This window comes from Aythya marila, assembly GCF_965140915.1.
Source record: "Aythya marila genome assembly, chromosome: 6".
Lineage (NCBI taxonomy): Eukaryota > Metazoa > Chordata > Aves > Anseriformes > Anatidae > Aythya > Aythya marila.
In genome coordinates, this window is record NC_139047.1 from 35,708,544 (window position 1) to 35,729,293 (window position 20,750).

The 20,750-nt window shown below is 51.9% G+C and overlaps 1 protein-coding gene across 5 annotated transcripts in view; it reads right to left on the reverse strand.

Annotated features, from left to right (window-relative positions):
• The window catches only part of ZEB2 (zinc finger E-box binding homeobox 2), a 112,186-nt gene extending 94,607 nt beyond the window's left edge, over positions 1-17,579 (reverse strand). The window contains exons 1-3 of one of the 5 annotated variants that reach the window (XM_082763812.1): positions 17,141-17,579; positions 16,938-17,036; positions 14,143-14,280 (exon numbers count right to left, since the gene is read on the reverse strand). In XM_082763812.1, coding sequence (XP_082619938.1) covers positions 14,143-14,215 — 73 coding nt within the window. In that variant the 5' untranslated portion in view covers positions 14,216-14,280; positions 16,938-17,036; positions 17,141-17,579. Of the gene's footprint in view, positions 1-14,142; positions 14,936-16,937 lie in introns of those variants that run through there. The other 4 variants (XM_082763815.1, XM_082763811.1, XM_082763814.1 and 1 more) reach the window with 4 other exon arrangements.
• Between the last annotated feature and the right edge of the window lie 3,171 nt (positions 17,580-20,750).

Genomic DNA, 20,750 nt, shown 5'->3' on the forward strand with positions numbered 1-20,750 from the left:
AATATTTTGAAAACATTTTCACCTGCATGCTGAGAATGCTAAGAATAGGCAGGAAGGCAATTGTGCATTTGCACAGCCTCCACTGCATTCATTTATAAATTACCTCATCACTGACTGAAATTAACACTGATTCTTACAGGCAATTTCTCAATTTCCAATGCTAATTACATTTTTTTTACTTTTAAATTCTGTACCACCTGTTTTGGGCAAGACATCTTAGGCAGCGCGACCGCATTTAATCACAATTTTAATTAACCGCCCTGTAGATGTGAAAAAGAAGCAATTATAATGTAGATGAATGATGATTTTTCTGCATTAAATTGTTTTGTTTCCCTGGTATGTTGATTGTAACACAGCACACAAATACAGTAACTGTACAATTTTTTTCTATTGTAATTTAGTAATTGTTTTTGGAAAACCAGTTTGGGAATGAGTGACTTCATCTGTTTACAAATTGATTGATACTGTTAACTCACTGATTGCTGCAGCATACATTTTGTATTGCACAGCCTAGCATAAAATATAATTAGGCATGCACAGACTTTGCAGCACCATTTTGGAATCTGAAAATCAACTGTAACTGAAGTGTGTTTTCCTTGAGCATCCGCGGATCAGCCGGGGCTGATGATACGATAATCAACAAACAATGGGCTTTTCCCATTCCGCCGCTGGTAGAAACCCTTGGATTTCATCTGATAGCCTAATGGCACAAGTTTTCTGAATTGTGCTTAGCCGGGCCTGGGAGCCGAGGGCTGGCAAGCGTGCGGCTTGCCCGGCTTGCTCAGATCGCTATCGGGAGGAGCGCGCGGGCGCTGGGCAGGAACAATGGTGGCACCAGGACACGCGGGGAGGGCGCAGAGCGCGCCTGCGCTGGGCACCAGCCACCTCCGGCTCTGCACTGCAGGGGATAAGATCTGCTTCTGACTCACGGCCTGCAGATACAGATCTCCTCAGCTATGTACGTGTCGAGGCTGAGAAGCTCTGAGATGTCGTCTTCTCGCCTTCTCCCCAGCCTGGCCTTCCCTGCAATCAGCAGAGAGAGACCCCAGGCCTGGAGTTGACCAGAACAGGAGAAGTCATGTCCTGTCACATCCACACCTGTGATGCCACCCACAGTGGACAGAAAGAGGGACACCCGGCCAGAGGGACAAGAAGGATGTGGGGCTGGTTGGGTGCTGCCTCCAGGGACTGAGGTCTGGGGACATCTCTGCGGGTTCCTGGTCTCATCTGCTGGCCTGCTCGCTTCCTAAATATTGGTCAAGAGGGAAGGACGGAAAGTCTACTGTTCAGTAGGTGATTTTTGTAAGGATCCCACTATCCATACATAAAAGGGTCTATTATCTCACTGAAGAGATTTACATGCGTAACTCCCATTAACTCTTATGGGACTTAGGCACGTAAATCTCTTGTGCATCTAGAGAAGAATAGACCACATAAGGTCTTGTGATCTATACTGCCAGTAGGTTTAAGTCCCTTTCATTTATAAAGCTATACAAAAATTAACCATTAAAGCTTCTCCTGTGCAAGCTGTCCCCCTACATATATCACCCAGCGCTCTGTTTGAAGTACTCGATGTAAACGCACACTGAGCAAAGGTACAGGGGAAAGCGAGCCCATTCGTTTCAGTTAGTAAAACTGTCATAGTTGAAAGGAAGCAGGCTAAGGGCAGGTAGAAAAATTGTACAGGTTTCGTCCAGCAGATTCAATTTCAGATTTAGGCTCTCGACCGCACTGTTTGGAGAAGGAATACTTTCATTTTGCTGAACGCTCCCTCCTCCCCCTCCTCCCCTCTCTCCCAGCCCTACTTGGAGCCCTCGAGTAAAGCACCGTGCCTTGGACAAAATAACCCCGAGTGGCTGGAGCGATACAATCTTTACACAATCAAACTAAGATGCTGCATCTACTAAGGGAAAATAAATAAATCTTTTTATTTCATAAACTTGTTTAAGCTGAAATGTTCATTGGTAAGCCTGTAAAAGTGGGAACATCTGTGCTCCTGCTGGGATTTGATGTCTCACCACAAACCTTTCCATAAGCACTTTGTCTCTGATAGGAAACAAAGAGGAAAATACCTGATCCCCAGCCCCAGTTGGGCAGCTCCTTCTCTCTTCACGCCCCGACCTACTGAGCATTCCTCCCGGCCAAGAGCTGCCTCCCAGGGCTACCTCTGCCATGTGAGCTGGCCAGCTAATCTCTGAGCAAACGCCTGCAGCAAACCTGAGGAGAGTTTACAGAGACGACGAGGAAGGAGAAGGGGGAAAAAACTTTCTACGAATAAAGCCTATGGCACCTCTACAAGACGACAACCAGGACCTAAATATAACTCCACACGCTCAAGTTGTCTCCTGGTGAACTGCTGAGATGCAAAGTCGTGGCCACCTAACGAATACGTATTTTAATCTTTATCCCGTTTCCTGTTCCCTTCCACTAACCTGCCGGAACCCAGCTTTCTTTATGTCTGCCTGCCAGGAGTCATCCCACCACGCTTACAGGTATTTGGAAGGCGCTCCTTTTATCACAGCAGCCCCGCCGGGATGATGTGGTGCTTGGAAAGTCCGTCCTGCATGCCCTGCCTGCACGCGGGGCAACCTCTCCTCGGGAGCTTATGAGAAAATCCACTGTTGAAATAAATAACAACTCTCAACGAATGATCAAAGAAAAAATAAATCTTTTACCCTTATAAGACTTTTTAAAACTGAAATCCCATTTTTAAGTGGATAACAGTTAAGAGGCTACCGGCCACCTATTTATCTGGGAGCTACGTTTTAAGTGTTTGCTGCACGGATATCGGACAGACAAACAGATCTGTGGCTCTCGGGAGCACAAGCCTTTAAAATAAAGTTTATGTGTAGTATACGAAAACATATTGTTTGGAATTTAAGTTCTAATATCTAGGAATAAACAGAGCATTAAATCAAGCAAAACTGTGACAAGGCCAATATGCACATGGATGATGCCAGCGAGGCATCTCCAGCCCTTTGTTCACAGCTTAACAAAACTGTGCCGTCACACCACTTTAGCTCAACAGTGCCTGTCGAATGGGCATCAGCAGATCAGCCAATGCCTGTCACACACACAGCTGAAAAACTGTTTGAAAGCAAGGCTTACTTTAGCACCAGCCTGGTAGCAAAAGTGAGAGGGATTTTTAATCATCTGGTAAAGACTACGTATATATATTTAGGGGGAAATATATATATATATATATATTGTCAGCTCTCTTCCCCGGGAAAGTAACGCAGTTTTGCTCTTTTTCACCTTTAAAGAGGGAACGGGTCTGACAGCGTTGCCTGGTCCTCGCTAGGCAGCTTCCTTGCATGCACTGAACAAAATTTGGAATTATTTGCAAAGAAGTGAAATTCCATGAGGGGCGGAGGCGGGAACAGCCCCGATTTGTCCAATAACCTATTAAAAATTAATTCCTACCCCATCCCGCTCAGCGCCCCCCAACAGAGGGGAAATGAACTAACATATCTGAGGAAATATTTGTTTTGCTTCTCGCGTAATTATCTTCGCAGCTGATCATCCCTCTGTTTTTATTATTATTATTATTTATTTATTTTGAGCGTATCAAAATACACTCCCATGGCTAGGAACGACCCTCTCAGTCACTTCTCTTCCCAACTAACGGGCACGACCACCCCCTCAAGGAGGGCAGCCCGGCTTGCTGGCGGTGCCAACCTCTGCCCAGCACCTCTTTGTTCCCAAACACCTTTCCCCTCCCTGGCCCTTGGTTATATTTTCCCCCCCATCCCCAACCCCGTTGGTTGGGCCAGGCTTGGGATGCTCGCTCCCTAAGGATGCACGGGGGGGGGTCGGGTGGTCTTGGGGGGTCTGGAGGGGTCTGGGGGGGTCTGGGCACGGCAGCCCCGGGTGCTGAGCCCGCTCCCCCTGCCTGCCCGCCGCTGCTGTCAGCTCGCTGCCTGCACTTTAGCTGTCTCTTTCCCAGTCCCTACCCTGTCAGTTTCTGGCCTGCCAATTTCAACTTGAAGCTTGACTGGGCTGATTTGATGCAAATACCTCCAGGGAAAACCCTGAAACTGATGAACAGTTATGTCAAGTCGATTTTGCACCATCGGGAAAAGGTAACCTCTGCGAGAAAAAAAAACAACAAGGTTAAAGAGACAAGGGCTTTTCACGTGTAATACCACTGCTGCACATCTCGTTCACTGTTTACCATCCCTCAGAAATTGTAACTGTCAGAATTAGTCCTAATTGCAGATGCGAAAGCTGCCATTATAATAAAAACAGAGGCAGTGCAGGCATTAAATGTAGCAGCCTAATTTGTGAGACTACTGAAAAGGTAGAGTAAATGAATATTTCATTACTTTAATTACCAGGGACTACTCTTTTCTTGCTGTCTTATGATAAGTGTTGCTGTAACTAGCAACAGCAAACATCCACTAAAACATAAAGTGCAATAATAGTACTGCTGTCAGGATCGCTGCTTTAAAATACGAGCGGGGGGGCCGGGGAGGGGAGGGGGGGGGGATATATAATGCTTTATCTATTTCTTAGAGATTCGCAGGAGATGGAAACTCATTGCACGTCAAAAAACAAACAGGCGAGTAAACAGGTTTTAGCCGAGGAAAACACCGGCCGGGAGGAGGGGGGGAGCTGAGGACACGTCTCGAAGCCCTCACTGGGGGGGGGGAGGCGGTAAGGGGCCGTTCCTCGTTATCCCCCCCCCTTAAATTATCCCCCCTCCCGTGAGCCAAGTTTGGGGCCGCGCCGAGCGGAGCCGCGCTGGGGAGGGGGCTGCCCCCGTGGGGGCGGCCACGAAGCCCCCCGGGGTTTGTGCGGGGCTGGGGGGAGCCGGCAAAGGGCTCCTGGAGGCGGGGGGGGGGTCTCTGGGAGCCCCCTGCCCGCCCCGCCGGGGGTCTCCCGGCCGTGCCCGGTGTCGGTCCCCAGCGCAGCGCCCCCCCCGTCCCCGTCGGGGCTCCCCCGTGCCCCGTCCCCGGCGCAGCTCCCTCCCCGACGGTCCCAGGCAAATTTGTCAACAATTCGCAGCCACTCTGGTAATTGCATTCCTGGAATCCGCAGCGATGGATGCGCAGATAGGGAGGGAGGAGGGAGGAGAGAGGGAGGGAGGGAGCCTCGCTGCTGCCCGCAGCGCCCCGGCCCTCGCTCCCTTCTCCCACGCGTGTCCCCCCCCACCACCCGGAGACGGGGGGTCTCTGGAGACCCCACTCGTGTCCTCTCCCCTGATCCCAACCCCCCCAGCTCCTCTCGGCAGCCCCGGTGTCCTGCCCCGGCCCCGAAAATATGCAAGGCTTTGCGGCGGCGCCGAGAAGCAGGACAAAGTTTAACTTCTCCGCTGGCAGCCGGAGAATAAGTGGCGGGCAGAATTGGAGCAAAAGATCTGATTTGCTGAATTCTGCTCTTTGATTTGTGTGTTTGTGTGTTATTGCTACCGCTAAGGTTGTTGCCAACCTCAATTAGATCACAAATGAGATCAGTTTAATTCAGCTCCCAAACTGTGACCTGACCATGGTCTGAAAGTATTCAAACCCGCGTTTTAAGCCTTCCTTTGATTTCCAAAAGGAATACTGCATGCTTGGTCATTCATACAAATAACATAAAACGTAATTATGGGATGATTTGGCAGATGACGTCCCTGCCAAGCGGCTCTCCCTGCCAGCCGCCGCGGTGCTGGCCCGGTGGCGGTGCGGGGCTGAGCGCCCCGTCGGAGCCCCGAGGGGCTGCGGGGGACAGGCGACAGCGGCGGGGGCACCTCCCGGACCCCCCGGCCGGGAGCTGCTGCCTCGCCTGGGAGGGGAGAGGATCCGCGCCAGCGAACCTCCGGGAGGCTGCGACAAAGGGAGCTTGCAGCTTGACACACGGGTAACAGCATAGCAAACACCTTTAATTCTGTCACGTCTCATACCCTTTGCTTTCTCACACGTTTGTGGCTGCTCTAACATCGACACCTCCACTTTAAGGGGGGGGGGGAAAAAAAAAAAGGAAAAAAAAAAAAAAAAGAACCCTCGACAACAAAAATCCTTAAACGAGGCAATCTTGTGCTGGAGCTAAAAAGAGAAACACCTGTAAAGTTATTCTCCTGAAAAAAAAAAAAAAAAAAAATGAATAAAATAAAATAAGCACCCCACGGGCTGCGTGGGAGAGCCTCCGAGCTGCACGGGGAGGCTGGGGGCCGGCCGAGATTTGGGGCAGAGGGCTCGGAACAGAGAGGAACCAAGGGCTGGGAAATGGGGTGACGGTGGCGGTGCCCCCCTGCCCTGGCAGCCCTGGGGCCGGTGAGGAGACAGGAGGCAGGATAGAGGCAAGAAACAGGAGGCTGGAGGGAGGAGGATGGAGAACAGAGGCAGGAGGCGATGCTGCCCCCGGGCACCTCCCGCCTGCGCGCCCCTTGCGCGGTACCTGCGCGGGTTGCGGCCGCGCAGCGCGCAAGGAGTTAAGGCGCTTTGCAGCCTCGCCGGGGAGGTTAATATCACAGCTGCCGGGTAAAGCATTATCCAGCACCTCACTTAACAAAAGCCTGCTTTTGCAAACAGACTCCTACTTTTCCCCAAGTGTCCAAAGGTGTTTACTGAAGTAAATCTGCCTAAATCCTCCACTGCTTGGGTCATGGGGGTGGTTAGGAGGGTGGAAGGTGTAGAGATAATCTCTTTTTGTAAATTCTGCAAATCTTCTGGGAAAAAATCAGGAATCTGTGTCACATGCTTCTGTTCAACTGGTAACATCTCGCTTAGCGTGCTCCTTCTGAGTGAGATCTGCCAGAGCAGCTACAGGAAAATAAGACATCCCTCCCGCTCCGCATTGTTCGAGCTGCTCTTCCCTCCCGAAGTTGCTTTAGCACGTTTAATCTATTTGCTGATGGGGAAAAAAAAAAAAAAAATGAAAAAAAAAAAAAAAGTGAGGATCTTAAAAGCGGTTTCTGAAAAAAAAAAAAAAATGACAGTTTGGTCGGCAGGAGATGGTGTAGCTGAAAACTTGTCACTTGAGATTTCTGCGCTACCCCGGCTATTCCGATACCAGCAACTGCATAGGACTTTTTGCATGTTGCAAATAGAGGCAAACAACACGGGAAATTTTGACAGCTCTGCCTGAAAGGGCTTAAATACTTTTCAGTAAGCGGGATCCGGTTATAAATAAACCTTCTCTTGGTGCGAAAAAAGTGGCTCCGACCAAAGACCTCGCCATCTCTTTCCAAGTGGCTTCTGAAAAGCCCAGAAGAGCTGGGGGAGAGCGGGCAGACGGGGAAATAAAGGAGGGGGGGGCGATGGGAAAATGGACGTGGACGTGACCACCAGGGAGCCCGGCCACTGAAAGTGCCACGAAGGTCGCCTTCCTGCTCTTCCTCCTCCTCCTCTTCCTCCTCGGTGCCGCTTGCCGGCCGCAGCTCGCTGCTTTTCCCCGACGGGGCGGGCCGGCCAAAGCCGGGGGTGTGGGGGGGAGAAAAACAACGGCCCCGGAGCCCCCCCAGCCGCTGCCCCCCACCCGGAGCCCCCCGGGGAAGAGGTGACACCCCGTTAATTTGGGGAGCCGGCTTTTCCCCCCCTTTCCACAGCCCTCCGGGGGTGGCCCAGCCTGCCTCTCCCCCCCGGCCACCCCTCTGCCCAAGGTCACGGCGAGTAAACAATAATCGTAATTAAACGAAAAGAATAGGCAGCAGTCAAGAGCCGAGAGTACACACACCTGACCCTAACTCTAGCAGGCTGCTCGGAGTAGAATTTGATCCCTCCCTGACACTTTCTACCTCAAGTGTTAGAGCGAGTGGCCATGAATAGTACAGGCATGCCATCTTGTAACACTATCTGCCTGTCAGAGGAGCCAAGGCTGGGTAGAGCAGGATCTATATAAGGCTTGTAACTAGGGGAAGCCCAACAAACAGCTACAAACACCTAAGTTATTTTACTCAGCCTCCACCCTTCTGCTTTTTCCCCCCTCTTCTCACTCTCTTTTTTTTTTCTTTTCATCTTGGCTTTCTGTTGCAGAATGCAAATGTAGCCTGCCGGCGGTGAATGGGCTGAATTGTGATTAAGAAGAAGAAGAGCTCCTTTCTTTGTTCTCCCCTCAGGGGATGTTTACTGGGAGAGACACAGCGGATCAGATATGAAAGGCATTCAGGTCAGCATTGATGTGAGCGAAAGTGAAATCATACCTAAGGCATTCAAAAGACCGCCGTGTCAGGGGTTCAGCTAACGGTGCATCTACTGTGTGTGTCTTCCCTGGTAGGCACAAAAAAATAAAAATAAAAATAAAAAAAATCTCTCCACAAACAGGCATTTTTTTTAAATTACAACAAAAATTATAGAGAGGGGAGGGAAGAAGAAGAAAAAAAAAAATCACAAAACTTTTCCCTCGCTTTACCTCCCCAGGACTTGGGGCTCTTTTCCCTTTCTGGCCCGTGGACGGAGCAGGTCAACTCGTGTTAATTGTACCGTCGTCATTTTTTAGGGGGAAAGGAGCTCGTCTGAAAGGCGAGCCGTTATTTTTAGGCGGACCTGCATGTGCTGGGTGTGCGCACAGCCTCTCTCCCCGCACGCCTAGGTAGGTGCACACGCATGCACAGATCCGCCTGCATCTGCGAGGCTCAGTTATTCGCGTAGGAAACGCAGGCAGTCGTTCCTCGCCTCCCTCAGAAAGCAGCTTCTGTGCTGAAGGACAGCGTGGCATATCCAAACAGCACAGCACACCTTAAAAACCGAGCTTTGAGGGACTTTGCAACTCCTAGGAGCTCTTTGCTGAAAGCTCGCAGTCTAGAGGACGGCAGCCGCAGCCCTGAGAAGTTGGTACACAGCTATTTGAGTTAAACTGCCTCAAGAAGTCCAGGCATTGTCCTTTCTTTTTTCATTAAAAATGCTTAATCAAGAAATATTTGGATCTTACTTTTTTATTTTTATTTTTATTTTTTTAAGTTTATGCTTCTCGCAGCCTGAATATTCTCTCACTAGACTTTCCAAGCGGTTAGCTGACGCTGTTGGCATAAACAGAGATATGTAAATACACAGGGAAAAAATCGCAAATTACAGCTAAGCATACAAAGAGTTAGGAGGTGGCTGCATTTACAGAGGCTGAAATGAAAATGAAAACCACAAAACATGAAAAAAGAAAGGAGCTTAAAAAATTAAGGAGCAAGACTGGATGCAGCGTGCAGTAACCATCCCCTCTGTTCTGAATTTGTTTACACCTTCAGAGCCTTAGTTAAAATATCTTGTTTGTCTAATGCTCACATCTGCTTTAATGGTGACGTTTAATTCTGAAATATTTTCAACTAGTGTTTCTGCCTCACAGATTTCTCCCCTTTTTCTCCGTACTCTAAAAAGACAACTAAAGAGCAATCAAAAAGGTGTCTGACTTGGCCATTCAGACAATTGCACCCTTGTGGGAATGCTGGAATGAATGGTACAGTGGACACCCCAGCACTATTGACGTTATAAACATGTAAATGAAACACATTAGGGCAGACAATCAATTGTCTGTGAGCACTGCAAACCTGCACTCCCTTTCTATGTGACAGGCACAAAATAGTGTCTACCTTGGGAAGCCATGGTCTTGGAGAAAAAAGGACAAAGAGTTCTCTTTCACAGAGGAGAAAATGCACCTTAAAAGCACTGGGATAATGCAGATGCCAAAAACTGTTGGGAGGCGAAGAATTTCCTATTTCTTGGAATGAATGTGGGGCTGCTGTAAAAGAATCAACACCCTGCCTTCCACTCTAAAGGGAGACACACATTTTTCTTGGGCGATATTACCAGCCTGTCCTGAGCCTGCATCTCGGTCTTCCATCTATTTTCCCTACCTTGGGCAGTTGGCTTCGTATCGTTATCAATAATTAACTTGTAACTCTCTCATTTTTTTAAAATTTATTTATTTATTTATTTTAATTTTCATACGTGGCTTTGCCAGGCACCGAATGTATTTTCTCACAGCAATCAGAGGTTCCCCCCAAACTTTCCTCGCGTGCAATAAGCAGAGCCCAGGGAGCGCAGCACCGTCACGAGTGGCAAACGACGAAGCGGGCGCTAACCTCCAAATTCCCTGCTTCTCTCCAAACTCCGAATAAAACGAATAGATCAGCCCTGCTACGGAGAGCAGCCTCCTCTGCTCCCTGCCACGGCTCGCTCCGGCCGCCACGGTGCGCGGAGCGGTGCAGCGGGGGATGCGCTGCGCCCTGCCCGCATTTTGCGCCTCGATTTTTAATACCTATCTCCAGGTGCTTCCTTCGACGGAGCGCATTTAATTCCCAGCCGAGGAAGCCGCTCTCCCGAGCAATCTGCTCGCAACGGATTCGCCCCCCCGGCAAGGTACCGAGGCAAGGCAGCGCTCCCAGGTGCCCTCTCCAGCTTGCGCCACCTGAATGTCGCGACAGGCAGCCTCCCCGCTGCCTCGCCAGCCTCCCCCGGGCTGCCTCCAAACTTCTCCCGGCTGGGAAGGCGAGCCTCGCTTCCCACTCGCTAAAGGCAGCTGCCGGGCTCGTTTTTCTCTTTGGCAAGTGGGAAGTGAAGTGGGTTTCCCCCCTTCCCCACATCCCCTAAAGGAGGCTGGGTGTCTTTTGGGGAAAGGCTCCGGGCAGTGTGACCGCGGCCGCTCGGCTGCTGCGGGCTCTGCTCGGCTCAGACGCCCTGAAAGCATTGAACTTTCTCCCTTTTCTTTGCAACTGGAAGCGAGATGGCAAAGGAATCAAAGGGAGCTGTTTACTGAAACTTTGGAGTAAATTAGCTCCAACTTTCCCCCCTCCCCCTTTCCCCTCCTTCCAGGGGATTTTATTTTTTTTTTTGAGGGGGGGGATCAGGGGAAAAAAATACACTGGCCTAAGGAGGACAGGGGCAGGGCAGAGCAGGGCAGGGCAGGCAGCAGGGACCCCGCCGCCCCTCTCCGCGCATCCCTGCGCATCCCCGCGCCGCTGCCTGCGCACCCCCACCTCCGCGGGGCGCCCGTGTGGAGCGGGGCGGAAAGGGGGCTCGCTGCCCTCTCCTCCTCCTCCTCCTCCTCCTCCACCATCTCCCTCCTCCTCCTCCTCCTCCTCCGCCTCCTCCTCCTCCTGCTCCGCCGCCACTTCTCCCGAGTGAAAGTGCCGCGAAGTGAGTCAGGCGCCGGGAATCATCTGACCCAACTTCCCGGGGCGCCGTCGCATTCCTGGGCTGCCTCCCCCGGCCCCCCCTCAACCCCAAATCCCCCCTACCCCACTTATAGGGTCCCCTCCTTTCCCCCCCCCCTCCATTCCCGGGGGGGGGGGGCTGGGGAGGAGGGGGCGCCGTCCTGCCCAGCCGCCCCCCCCCCAGGCTCTCAGCCCCCAACCGTGCCGTTATCTCGCCCCCCCTGGGCTCCTCCCCGGCTTTCCCCCCCGCTCGGCGCCGCGATCGCAGCCGGCCCCGTTATCTGAGCCGAGCCGAGCCGAGCCCTGCCCAGCCCCGCACACGCCGCCGGGCGCGCACCCGGAGCGGCGGCTGGGCGATCCCGCGGGGTCCCCCCCCTGCAATTCGGGGCCGACTGCACTCACGCCACTCCGGCTTCCTCGATGGCCATCTACTTTGGGTGGCTTATTTATTTATTTATTTCCCGTGTTTTTAATTTTTAGTTTGGTCCTGCCGCGTTTCATAAGGAATTTCTGTCTGATTTCGATAAGCATCACCGTTTCTAGTGTTATCAGCAAAGACACAAGCTCAGAAGTGACATCTTTTCCACGAATCCAGGAAAGAAGCAAAAATCCACTCAGTCCAGATAAATCCTGGGCAATTCCCAACGGGAAAGGCACTGGATACGTGCTTGTCGAGAAAGAGAAAATGAAAAGAAAAAAAAAAAAAAAAAAAAAAAACAACACCAAAACCACCAAAACCCAACACCACCACCACCAAAACCCACCCTCGCTCGTCTACCTGCTTCTCAAAACCAGGACATTTCTCACTCGGAAATGAATGAGAGAACCAAATTCTGGGGCACAAAGAGAAGAAAAGAGGGGACAGGCAGAAAGTGGAGCCTTTCCCCCCTGCCCTGGCCAGAGCAAGAGGCTGCCGGCGCACAAGTTAGACCTTCGCGCAGCCAGCGCGCACACTTGAGCTGAAGTTTGCGGGCTCTTTCGGTGGTTACCTTCCAAAATCGCAATTCAACTTGCGGCTCCCGAGCCGGGGGCGGCTTCCCAAGTTAGAGCACTTGGGGTGAAAAGCCCCGAGGCGAAGGGAGGCAGGAGCCTGTGCCACCCCGGGCCGCGCGTCCTCCCCAAGCCCTGCGCGCAAGGGCAGGGGGCAGAGGCTGCGACGGGGTGCCCTACCCAAACGCGGGCACCCGGCCCTTTTATTTCTGTTTCTCCACTCGGATCGGGGGGAGAAAATATTAGACACACGGGCGCATCCCTCAGCACGGAGCATGTGATGGGTTTAACACGCTAAACTAATAAGCTTGTGTTAAAAGGCGAGGAGGCGAAAGCAGAAGAATAAACCCCCCTCAAACACTCAGAATATTCTTTCCTGCAAAAGAGCACTTCTGGATGCGTTGCTTTAAATCTCATTCTCTTTTTCTCTCAAAAATGACTGTTTAACATAAGAAAAAAGGCTACTTGACACAAAGCTTTTGTTATCCAGTTGATCAGCAACGTGCTTTAGATACTTGTAAGGGGAAAAAAGCCCCACAACAGACATTGATTTTAGAAAATCAATAACCAACATTTAATAAAAAGAACAGAGGAAACACAAGAGAGGAGAGGGAAACATTACGTGTAATTTTAATGTCTACTAAATTACCCAGAGATGAGGGGAAGGGGAGGTCTCCTCTGTGAGGACCACCTTAAATAATGACAGACACAAGAGTAAAGGGTGGTGGTGGAGGGGGAGAGACTTTAAAAAAAGATAACAAGGAACGGATCCTTGGGAAGCTGCTCGGAATATATTATTTTAGTTGGGTTTTTTTGTAATACTAAGCCAAGCAAATAGATCAAAGACAACACAAAGGGAAAAGCCAGTGTAACACAGCGAACAGTTTCTGACTAAAATTCCTCTATCACTCCCCCATATGGCTCGACGCCTCCACCACAACAAGAAAAAGACACACACACACGCACACACACACACACACACTCGCACACACTCACAACCTAGAGAGAGAGAGAGAGGGAAGGGGAGGGGGGGAAGGATCATTTGTTTCTAATCAACATTCTCTCCTCTTTGTTTTTTCTTTCTTTTTTTTTTTTTTTTTTTGTTATTGTTGTCGTGTCCCCCCCCCCCCCCTTTTCCCACCCCCACCTCCACCTCTCCACTTAAAAGAAGTAGCCGAGCCCTAAGCGAGCGGGTTCAGGTTCGCACAAAACATCTTCCTTTCCCCCGGCTCCTCGGCGGGGAGGAAAGTTGTTGCGAGCGGGGCCGGCCCGGCCGTGCGAGGGGCTGCGGGAGGGGGGCAGCGGCTGTCGGCCGGGGGGGGGAGAAAGGGAAAAAAAAAAAAAATAACCAACGGGGAGGCACTCGGGGAGGCACGCACACACAGCCCCGCACCCGTGCCAGCCTCCCGAGGGGGGCTCGGAGCGGAGCACCGCGTCCCAGCGCCCCCCCTGCCCCCCGCAGCCTCCGGGGCCGGGGGGCGAGGGCGAGCGTGGCCCGGAGGCCCCCCCCCTGACCTCGTGGGGCCGGTTCCCGGTTCCCGGGGAGGAAGTTTCCTTGCGGAGCCTCCGCCGAGCCCGAGCGAGAGGCGCTGCCCGGTGCCGGCGCGCCCCGGGGTTCTCACGGTGCCGGCTTTTTCCCAGGGCCGGCGGCTCCCCGGCCGCCCCCCTGCGCACCTCTCCGCGCCCCCTCCGCTCCTCTCGGCCCCCCTCCGCTCCTCTCCGCTCCTCTCGGCGCCCCCCCGGCCCTTCCAGCCCCCGGCCGCCGCCTCCCCTCCGCCGCGGGGCAGGGGCGCGCCCGCTCCGCGCCCGCGCAACAAACTTTGGGGCGCGGCGGGGGCGCGCTGCGCGCCCCCCTGGCCCCCTCCTGAAGCACCCCGCTGCCTCCCCGAGTGTCCCCCCCCAGCATCACCGGAGCACCGCAGCCTCCGCGGCCGCGCAGCCTCCGCGGGACGCCCCGCTCCGGGCTCCGCCGCTGCCTCCCCTCTTTGCGCCGTGCCCCCCCCTTCGCCTTCCAGCCCCCCCCTCACCACCACCACCCCCCCCGGGGCTTCTCCGCCCGGCCGGAAAAGTTTGCTCGGGGGGCTGCTTACCGTTTTTCCTCCGGGGGTTGGCTTGTTTTCGCCTCTTACACCTGGGGCCATCCGCCATGATCTGCTGCTTCATTGATAAGAGTGGATCAGATGGCAGTTCGCATGGACTCGACTCCCTGATTCAGCAGCACGCAGACTCTATGTAACAACCAAACACAGCAACAATGTGGGCATTGGTATATCCCATTTAAACGCAGGGCGCCAACGGGGACCCGAATTTGCACCCGCAAAAGAACCCATCCACGCACACGGCGAGGCTTGCCGTGCCGGGGGAGGTGGGACGCAGACGGAGCGGGCTCCCCCCTCGCTCCCCAGCCGGGCAGATTGCCTTCTTGCTCTCTTTCTTTCTTTCTCTTTCTTTCTGTTTTTTTTTTTTTTTTTTTTTTTTTTTTTTTCGCTTTCTTTTTGCTCTCTTTCTTTTTGGTGCGTGCCCCTGCGTGCGGGTGTGCGTGTGCGTGTGGCTCCCGCTCGCTCCCGGGGTGCGTGTGCGCGCGTGTGCGGGTGCGTGTGTGTGTGTGTGTGCGTGTGTGTGTGTGTGTGTGTTGCACCAGCAAAGCAGATCAGAGAGAGCCCAGAATTACATCTCAAATGAGTCATAACTCATGACCGTATATGAGGAGAAGCACAGCTTTTACAGTAGGCTGCCTGACTCAATGCTAGGCGGACCGTTTCCTCCTAAAAGTACTTTAATTTGACATTAGGACTTGTTTGCGCACGAAATGCTAGCCTTCTCTGCTGCTGCCCCTGCCTTCATTTTATTTATTTTGTTTTTATTTTTTTTTTGCCAGAGTGCACCCCGGCGAAGTGATAAGAGCGGAGGGAAACATGGCTCTCCCCTGCCCTTTTGGGGTAAAGCACAGAGCGGAGACCTCCCCCTCCCCCTAACAATGAGCGGGGTAATTATAAACCTCTGTCACCTTTTTAGTCAGTTTGACAATATTCAGGGTTTCCCCTGCCCCTTACTTAAACAAAGCTTCAGAGTGTCATTTTTTTTTTCTCTTTCCCCAGAAAAGAAACAGAAATCAAAACTACCGCTGTCAGAGTTTTCAGGCTCTCAGGCTGGGTGTGTGTGTTTTAACTTGTAAACTTTGGGACCTACTGTGCGTGCCCGGCTGTGCAGGAGCCTCTATCTGTCACTGGAGCCTTTGCTTTGCTGCAAGAACGCTCCTGAAACTCAGTCCACCTCGAGGAAGATGCTGTAGCTTTAAAGATGCTTTGACTTGAGGATTAGTTTAAACAGGGGGCTATAAAAGATGTAACAGATGCAAACTGTAAAACAAGGGCAATTAACCCTTGCTCTCCTGAGCAGGATTCCCCCTCCTCGCCTTCGCATCTATTGTCTTCCCCTGCACTGGGAGTTTTGTACAAAATGTAGAAAAATAAAATAAAATAAATGATTACCTGCCTCACCATTTTTTTTCCCCCAGCAAAGTGGGCTTTTCCATTTATTATTATTCCCTGTGTCTTTTGACTTTGCTGGAGCTTCACACCAGGACTGAGCAGGGAAGTGTGTTGCTGCTAGGTCTTTTATTCCGCCTGAACTCTCTGTTCAGACCTTTGCGGTTATAAAACCTGCCTGGCTAAAAAAATCCCCGAGCAGGTAAGAGGATGGGAATATTGAGAGTGTGTGTGTGCGGGGTCAGCATGTTTACTCACACTCTCCTGCCTGGGATTGCGCCTGGGCAGGGAGGATTGCGAGCTCTCTGGATGTGGATGCATGCGGCCGAGGAAGGGAGAGGCTGAGAAATGCGCCAGAAAGTTTAGGATTTGCCAGTTTTTCCCGATTCTGGAGTGGGCAAGGCTGGCATCACCGGGGCAGGTCTGACACGGGATGCAGCAGAGTGGGGAGGACAGGAGCCGAGGCGAGCGAGGCTCTGAGCCTTCCTCGGCGAGTGGCGTTTTCATGCAAAACGCCCAATGGAGAATTGTTTTAAATGCATTTCGCTATCTCCCCTGCTCTTCAGCCTCCCCCCAAAAGTTGTCAATAATTTGAAACCTGCAGATCTCGGCAACACTTTTCTTCCCAGACAACTGGCTAGCATTTTTTTTAAAATATATATATATTTTTCGCTTTTTGGTAAACGACTTTTAAGTTCCAGTCAGTACTTTCACTTCTTGCTTTAGGATCCCAGAAGCTAAGGTGTTACTTCACCCAGCTTCGCAAAATAAAATAAAGAAATGAAACTAAGTAAGCAGACAAAACAGCAAACTTTCTGGTTGGGGAAACACATCCTCGCCGGGAGCCCTGCCCCGGGCTGGGGCTCCAGCGGTGCCCGGCCGCGCCGGCTCGGCATTACCATTAACAGGTACCTGCAAACTTTGGGGCTCCGGAGGGAACCCTACAAGCAAAAAAGAGCAGGAGGTGGCCGGGTGGCTTTTATTTTAAATCCCCAGCCTTTGATTTCGCCTTTTTGCGGGAGGACGAGGTGCCTCCCCGGCGCTAAAACTTTGGCTGCTGCGGTGCGCAAGGCGCCTCCCGTACCTGGTGACAGGTAGCGGGGGGGCAGCCCCCAGCGCCCCGACCCCGCTCGCCCCTTCCCGGAGCAGGAGCCCGAGTGACTTCGGGTTTCGGTTAAAAAAAAAAAAAAAAAAAAAAAAGGGAGATTTTCGCCCCAAGTCTGAGCAAGGCAGGGAGAAACCAGCATGCTTAAAAAAAAAAAATAAAATTAAAAAAAAAAATCAAACCCTATCGAAATTAAAGAAGCCCGCTGGAGCGCGAGGTGGTGTGAGGAAAAAGAAGGGGAGGAAAAAAAAAAAAAAAAAAGAAGGAAAACGGAATTAAATTCCCAACCTACCTGCGAAGTCTTGGTTGTAGTTTTGGCCAGAAATGGTGAGAAGCAAAAGCATGAAGAAGCCGCGAAGTGGAGGAGAAAAGGTGAAGGGAGATGCAGCTCCTGGAGAAATTGTAAAAAGCCTTGCAAAGAGTTGTCGGAAGGACCGTTATTCCTGCTGGGCAGGTTAGGACTGATCTCTTTCTGCCACTCCAGGAAACACAAACCTGGGGACGGACTGACGTGTTACGCCTCTTCTAATGACATTTTTTTCTTTTTCTTTTCTGTAGGAGCGAGAGGAGAGACCCTGAAACACACGCCACCTATCTTTGTGGGGAGGGATAATTGAAGAGCACCAAACGTGAGCATCATGTGGAAACGTGATCGCCAAGTTTCTCTCTGGGAAAGGATCTGGGATAGATTATACCTTGAAGTCTCCGCGAAGGGCTTTAGCGGCACAAATGCAATTCCACCTCCTCCCGCCCGCCCCCCGCCCCGCGCCCGCCCCCCGCCCCGCTCCGCGCCGCTCCGCGCCCCGCGGCCCCCCCGCAGCCCCTGCCCCGCGGGGGGATGCGGCCTCGGGCCCCCCCGGCTGCAGCCTCTGCCCCCCTCCAATTTGGGGTGCATCCCCTGACCCCCCCGGGGTGCGTCCTTTAACCCCCAGGGTTCATCCTTTACCCCCCCGGGGTTTATCCTGTCCCCCCCAGGGGTGCATTTCCCCCCCCAGGCTGCATCCCCCCACCCCCCCGCGGTGCATCCCTATCCCCCCCCATGCCTCTTCCCCCCCTGCGACCCCCCTAGGGTGTAAACCTCCCCCCCCAGCCCCCCCTTCATATGGGATCCCCCTCCCCCAGGCAAGATGTGTGCCGGATCCCCCCCCCCCAACCGCAGCAGGATCCTGCCGGATCCCTGCCCTCAGGCTGGATCCCTGCCGCCCCCCCCGGCGGGATCCCCCCCGCCGGATCCCGCCCCCCCCCCCCGGGGGATCCCCCCCCCGCCTCGGCCGCCCCGGGAGCCGCCGGGGGCCGCATCCTGCCCGGCTGCGCTCCCGCAGCTCCCGCAGCTTGCGGAGGGCCAAAACTTACCCTAACGCAACGCCTAGAAACTAAACTCTGTGCGGGCACCGCAAACGAGCTCCTGGCTGCCTCCCGCTCGTTTTGCTGCTGTTTTATTTTTATCCTCACGCGTTTCTTTGGGGGCATTTTTATTATTATTATTGTTGTTTTTTTTTTTTTTTTTTCCCCTCTCTTTCATTTCATTTCAGCACTCGTCCAGGTTATTTGAATAGTCAGCTAAATCTGATGAAAAAAAAAATAATAAAAAAACAACACAACAACCGTGCTGAGATCTTACAGTCGCTCTGTTTTGTTCACAGATAGGGAGCAGGGGGGAGCTGGGCGCTTTTTCCTGCCCCTGCCCTGCCCGGGGCTGGCTGCACGGCAGGCAGCTCCAGCGAGCAACGCGTGGTACCGAACTTCGCGGAGGTTACAAGTTTTTCACCTTTGCAAAGTATTAAAATTAAAATAAAATTGCATCTAGAAAAAAAAAAAAAAAGAGAGAGAGAAAAAAAAAAAAAAAAAAAAGAGAAGAAGCCCAGACTCCACCTTTGCACTGAAGGGATTGGTTATGCAAATATGGAAGGGGTTTCCTGGCAAATACAGCTTTCTACTGTATGGTTAATTAAATCATCACTCAAAAGCCTTCCAATGTGACGCTTCTGTCGTAATCCAATCAGGTTACGTAGGTCCTAAACAAGAAAGATATTTTCCACATCTGGAAGTCAGCAATTTAGCAAGTACTGCACATTATTAACCAATTCAGAGCCCACTTCCCAGGGGGATTTTTTTTTGAAGTTTAAGTGTTCTTAACCAATGCTCTGCTGTTTTGTTAATCAAAAAGCTGGTTTACACTGCACGTAATTGAGAACTAATACAGAAGTAAGTCAGGCAGCCCAGGCTGGGGATGCTGAGCGAGGCGGTTTAGTGCAAAGGGGCTGCTATGGCTGAGCCTCAGCCGCTCCTGCCCGGCTCCCAGCACAACCCGCAGCCGCTTCTCCCTCTAAAAGGGCTTGAAATGCTCTCCGTGCAAAGATAAACTTCACGTCTTTCCTACTTGCGTGATCCTTTCTGAAGGTAACCGTGGAGCTGCCCAAAGGGCTGTATTAGGGAGCTGCGGAACAATTTCCCTGCTTTGACAGAGTTAAATCTATTACAGCACTTTTTCTTTTTTTTTTTTTTTCTTTTTTTCCCTCCCTCCTGAAGAAAACTGAAACAAATGGTACACTGATCCGACACTATACTTTTACTTACATTAAGCTAAGATAAACTGCTCTTGAACTGTGCATTGAATGTGTGCCTACAGCAAGAGCAGGAACGCGAGCAATAGTCACTAGCAATTGCACTCAAAAATGCTGCTGATCAGAGGACACCTTTCTGATGATTAAACACTGCAAAGGACGGCGGGGGTCCCCCAAGCCCCCCAACAGCAGCTCATCCTCCCCACCGCGATGCGATTGCTATTTTTCACCTCCTCCCCGAACCTAACCCTGCGAGCTCCAGGCAGGCGTCGGTGCCCCGGTGTGATCCGGGTCTGGGGGAGAGGGGAGAGGCAGAGCGGGGGGCTGCCTCCGGGGGGGCTCAGCACAGCCCAGGGGGGGTTCGAGGCTCCCCACAGCCCCTCGCTACCTGTCCCCCGGCCGCAGGTCCCTGCGCGGCAGGAGGAACGGGGGAAAAAGGCTGCGCCGACGGCAGCGCCCTACTTGCGCCCTATTTGCGCTCTACTTGCGCCCTGCCCGGGCCGTGGGTCCGAGCGGCCGCGCAGTGCTTGGAGGCTGCTGCCGCCGAGCCCGGCAGCTGCGCAGAGGTGGGGACAAGGCTTTTCTCTTCGCTATTTTAATTATTCACTTATTTTATTCCCCCTCACCCCCCCCGATTCGCTATTTTCATTATTCACTTATTTTATTTTATTTTTTTCCCCCCGGATCTGAGTTAGCTTGGCTTTGCTAAAAGTTTTCTTGCCACTGCTGTCTAAATGCCAACGCTGTTTTATTATTATTATTATTTTTTTTTCTTGCAGGTTACATGACTTGCCCATGCCTAAATATACCTGTAGATAGTCATGTGCACACACACAGGCACACAACGTGGTGATATCTTAATGAAATGTATAGCACAGTGCAAATATCCTGAAATCAGATTCAAGTATTATTAATTTGAATTAGATCCTCTCAGATCCAGAAGACACTGCCTATAAATCAAGGGCAGTCTGGCAATTCCTTAAAGAGCTAAACTGAATTTAGATGCATATGATAAAAAGAAAGAAAAAGAAAAAAGTGAATGCTAATTACTGACTCGCTCGATTTCCAGTTATCCACATTTTATGTAAGAAAAAGCAACCAAAAACCCACAACACAAACAAGTCCTCAAAATAAATTAATCCCATTACAAATGCCTTACATATTATTCATATGTTTCCAGATTACAGAACGGGAGGATGAACGGCAGATTAAGAGAAGCTGCAGCCTAACCTGCAGTAGGAAGGAGTGCCACCGATGTTGTATCATAAAACATATATCAGAAGCTACACTAAAAAACAAACCCTCAGACCGTGCGATGATGCTCATGGGCTTCAAGGAACATGTTGGTATTGTCAGATAATCCCTATTCATAATTTTGCAGCCTGCTCTCCAGCCCTCAATCTTACAGTTCCTCCAGCTCTGAAGCGCCCTAGCAGGGCTTGCATCAGAGCGATAAACTGCTCCGAGCCTCGCAGCAGTGGCATAACACCTAACCTTATTAGATGCTATTGTAACATGCTATGCGGCGTGGGTTGTTTCTC